Source organism: Limulus polyphemus, unplaced genomic scaffold, assembly GCF_000517525.1.
Source record: "Limulus polyphemus unplaced genomic scaffold, Limulus_polyphemus-2.1.2 Scaffold3852, whole genome shotgun sequence".
Classification (NCBI taxonomy): Eukaryota; Metazoa; Arthropoda; class Merostomata; order Xiphosura; family Limulidae; genus Limulus; species Limulus polyphemus.
In genome coordinates, this window is record NW_013669462.1 from 7734 (window position 1) to 12162 (window position 4429).

General features: G+C 36.8%; 1 protein-coding gene across 1 annotated transcript in view; it reads left to right on the top strand.

Annotated features, from left to right (window-relative positions):
- Positions 1-3880: 3880 nt before the first annotated feature.
- The window catches only part of LOC106470163 (transcription factor AP-2-epsilon-like), a gene marked incomplete at its 5' end in the record, with an annotated part of 39105 nt that continues 38556 nt past the window's right edge, over positions 3881-4429 (top strand). The window contains one exon of the mRNA XM_022398742.1: positions 3881-3920. Coding sequence (XP_022254450.1) covers positions 3881-3920 — 40 coding nt within the window. The remainder of the gene's footprint in view (positions 3921-4429) is intronic.

The following is a 4429-nucleotide window of genomic DNA, read 5'->3' on the forward strand; positions in this document are numbered from 1 at the left end:
CTAAATTAGGGAAGGCTAGCGCAGATAGTCCTCGTGTAGCTTTGCGCGAAATTCAAAACAAACAGACATTATGACTCAGTTGGTCTGCTTATCTATAAATTTATCATTCTAGTGTGGTTGACACGTTATTTTACTTTTTTTTCTTTACGTTTATTCTTAAGTTTTTCGAACTATTATCATATAGCTATTTTCATCTTCGTGTATGATGAAAAATCCTGCCATCTAATAACAAAAAATAACATTAAAATGTAAAACGACGAAGTTTTAGGCTTAATTCTTATGAGACAAAAAGATTGCATTCATTATATATATTACTTTTACCATTGTCTGGTGTATTTGAATTATTGTTTTATATTAGTACGTTGGTTGAAATCCATGATAAAAACTCAAACAAGCTAGATTCTGTTGTCTTCTTTGGGCCGAACGTGGCCCAATGGTTAGCGTGAGTACACCGTGAATTCCACAAAATTGTGGTCGCCTTATAAAAAGTGATGATCAAATTTATCAAAATAGCCCAAGAGTTGGCGGCGGGTGCTGTTTGATAGCTGCCTTCCTTCTACTTCACGAACCCAAAACTAGGGACAGCTAGCGCATGTAGTCGTTTTGTCTTTCCAATAAACGTGTGATGAGTAAATATTTTTTTCACACTCAGTCAACAAAATTTGGATTCGAGTCAACATAAGACTGAATATTGAAGGTTGGAATGGACATTTACATTAACACTTTTTTCAGCAAATATTTAATATTCAGGATAGAATATAAATAGAATTATATTTTTCAACAGTAAATTATTCTTAGTCCGAGGGTCCGAACCCCCGGTTTTAGCGTTGTACTCTCCCTTTGCGCTCGGGTGAGTTTCCTATCCCTCGGTTTGTATTCCATTGTATTCAATGATGACCGAAGCTACCTGTGCTCTGCCTACGGCGGGTATCAAAACCCGATTTTTTAATTTGGAAAGCTCTCGGGGACCCGATTCGAAACCTCGTACTTTAGTTTTTCAAAGCAACTGCTTCGGCAAGCAGAATCATTGGAGGTTCGAAACTCGCTCGTTTTCGATTTTCTGTTTTCGGGGTACATCAACTGTCGTTATCATGAAGGCTACGGGTTTGAATTATATGAACGGTATTGTTAAAGACCGACATTCAGAAAATGAAATTAATACCAGAACCCTTTGTGTAACGTAACAAGAAAATATGATTTGAGAAGGCCAAGGAGTGTAAGTAATATTACAAAATGTTTTCAAGACGTCGCCGAAGAAGCTTTGGATAACACAAATGGTAATAACTGTACCGACTGTCCTGCACTGCGGGTTTCATTTTTACACATCTTTCACTGTTACCAGCTTTAGTGTCAAAACCCCAAGGCGTTGCGTTTCGACAAGTCCTAAATTTGAATATACGGGCCATCGGTATTTTTTGGCCCTACGCCAGATAAGATCAATATGATTTCCACTTATTTTATGCCACTAGGTCTAACCTTAAAGATAACACTTCTGTTTACTGTATATTAGCTTTAAGAAAAAAATGTTTAGTGAAATTTCATTGTTAGATTTTGCCGCCAGGGGTCCTTACCACTGCTAATAAAAGTAAGCTTCTTTTTTTTTTTCACCGTTTCGTTTGTGAATCAAAATATCTCTTGCTTGTCTGACTGAAATAAGTGGTCTAATTTGCATGTGTGGTAATCCCATTTTTGCATATTCTTAGCAGAGGATCGATCCCAAGATCTCTCTCGCTTGGAACACGCTAGTTGATGAAGTGCTCGAGAACTTTTCTGTTTCTGTAAGGCCCGGGATGGGCCAGGTGGTTAGGGCGCTCGACTCGCAATCTGAGGGTCGCAGGTTCGAATTCCCGTCCCACCAGACATGCTCTCCCTTTCAGCCGTGGGGGCGTTATAATGTGACGGTCAATCCCACTATTCGTTGGTAAAACAGTAACCCAAGAGTTGGCGGTGGGTGACCTTCCATCTGGTCTTTCACTGCTAAATTAGGAACGGCTAGCACAGATAGCCCACGTGTAGCTTTGCGCGAAATTCATAACAAACTGTTTTTGTAAATAATGGAATACACGGGTCTTTCAAGATGCTGAAACATTTATGTACGAACATAATGAACATAAGTGTCGCTGCTAGATATCTGGTATAATTTTTTAATCACGTGACATTATTAGGAACTGCACTTAAGTGTGTGTGTGTTTATGTCAGGCATCATTCATTCACTCTTGGATTAGTAGGATTGTTAACACTTGAATATAAATATTGAACGTTTATTTATTAGTAGGATTGTTAACACTTGAATATAAATATTGAACATTTGTTGATTGGTAGGATTGTTAACATTTGAACACAGCATTATATTCAACGTTTATTGATTAGTAGGATTGTTAACACTTGAATATAAATATTGAACATTTGTTGATTAGTAGGATTGTTAATATTTGAACACAGCATAATATTCAACGTTTATTGATTAGTAGGATTGTTAACACTTGAATATAAATATTGAACATTTGTTGATTAATAGCATTCTTAACATTTGAACACAGCATCATATTCAACGTTTATTCATTAGTAGTATTGTTAACACTTGAATATAAATATTGAACATTTGTTGATTAGTAGTATCGTTAACATTTGAACACAGAACCATATTCAACGTTTATTCATTAGTAGTATTGTTAACACCTGAATATAAAATAATATTCAACATTTATTGATTAGTATTGATTGATTTAACATCAGCGCTCCACGTCACTAAAGATATGTTGCCATTTCTCAAGTCTTCTGGAGTCTTTTTGTTGAAGTGGACCGATGTTACATTGAGCATTTGATGCGACTTACTGTTGATATTACTGAAACAAGATTCAGTGTTTCAAGCTGTCTTAGCAGCGCTATCAACTGGAAAAGCTGTGGGTTTCATAGTTCTCTCACCACTAAGCTGTGGGTTTTATGGTTCTCTCACCACTAAGCTGTGGGTTGTATGGTTCTCTCACCACTAAGCTGTGGGTTGTATGGTTCTCTCTCGATTAAGATGTGGGTTGTACGGTTCTTTCACCACTTGTACGTTTAAACCCAATCCTGTATAATAATAAGTTTATCTACAATCAAAATGGTTGAAATATATTTCATTTTGAAACGTTTTGGTTAACTCTTTGGTCACGAAATGTTCAATAACAGAACAGAGTCCTGTGTTAATGAAAACGATTTTGTTTTGTTTGTTGTAACGCAAAGCTGCTAAATGAGCTTTGGCCATTGCAGGTAACGAACCCAAATATTAACATTATAATCCCTCAAGCTCTGAACGACCGAGAGGGTGTAAATGGAACAGTATAATCAACTGTTTTGTTTTCGTTTCGTTATTTGTAATTCGGAATATACTGCTTAAATAGGTTATTTGTGAACGTTTACTAGCAAAATAAAATTGATCATGCGCACTCTGGAGGCTGATTGACCGAGTTTTAAATTTTGTTTTGGGAAGCTAAGGTAAACCTATATACGTAAATTATAAAGCAATGGTTATAACTTTGTGGCTTTCCACCCATGTTCCAGTGTCTTGAAGTGACCACAATAAAGCTTGAAATGTGCACTGAGCAACTATTTGATGGCACGGCGCTCCTTAACTCAAGATTTATTGAGGAATAAGTTGGCTACAAGAACAGCAGGGGTCTTTGGCAGATTCCAGAGCTTACTGAGATAATGAAGCCAATATATAAACTGCTTCTGTGGTTCAGTGAATCCGGATTCCCTAATCATCTCCTTCTGTCTTGGTGTATTCAGCTTTCATGATGATTTATATGCTGTGCCAATCCTGATCTATCATATATCACCTCACGTAGTCCTGTTTATACCATCATCATCAGTATTATTATTCTTGACTTAACTAAAGAAATGTTTGGATTATTTCATTGCACCGTCAAGCATTGAAGGTAAGAAAGGTATGACGAGCATTTGCACTCCCATGGATCATTTGCTCAAGCTAGAATTTGCTTAAAATAATACCGTATATTTTAGTCAACCTGTAAAATCCTCGTCAACAATCGTGTGAAGGTCATTGAAATTTTCTCTTATTTTGTTTTTCTCTAGTCCTAATCGATTGTTTTCTCGGCGGCTTTTTGTTTATCTGCCGATTTCTGTAGCGGATAACTAACAACAGACGTTCGTACTCTCTGCACATCAGCTGAAGAAGAAACAATTTTACAACGAATTGTTGTCAACGAGGCCAGAATGTAGGCCATATGTAGAACCATATGATTTCTGAAATACGATTATGTAATTTTATCACGGAAAACCATAGTTGTGGTTACTGGGAAATGTTGTTATCACTGAGAACCATAGTTGTGGTTACTGGGAGATGTTGTTATCACTGAGAACCATAGTTGTGGTTACTGGGAGATGTTGTGATCACTGGGATCCATGATTGTGGTTACTAAGATTT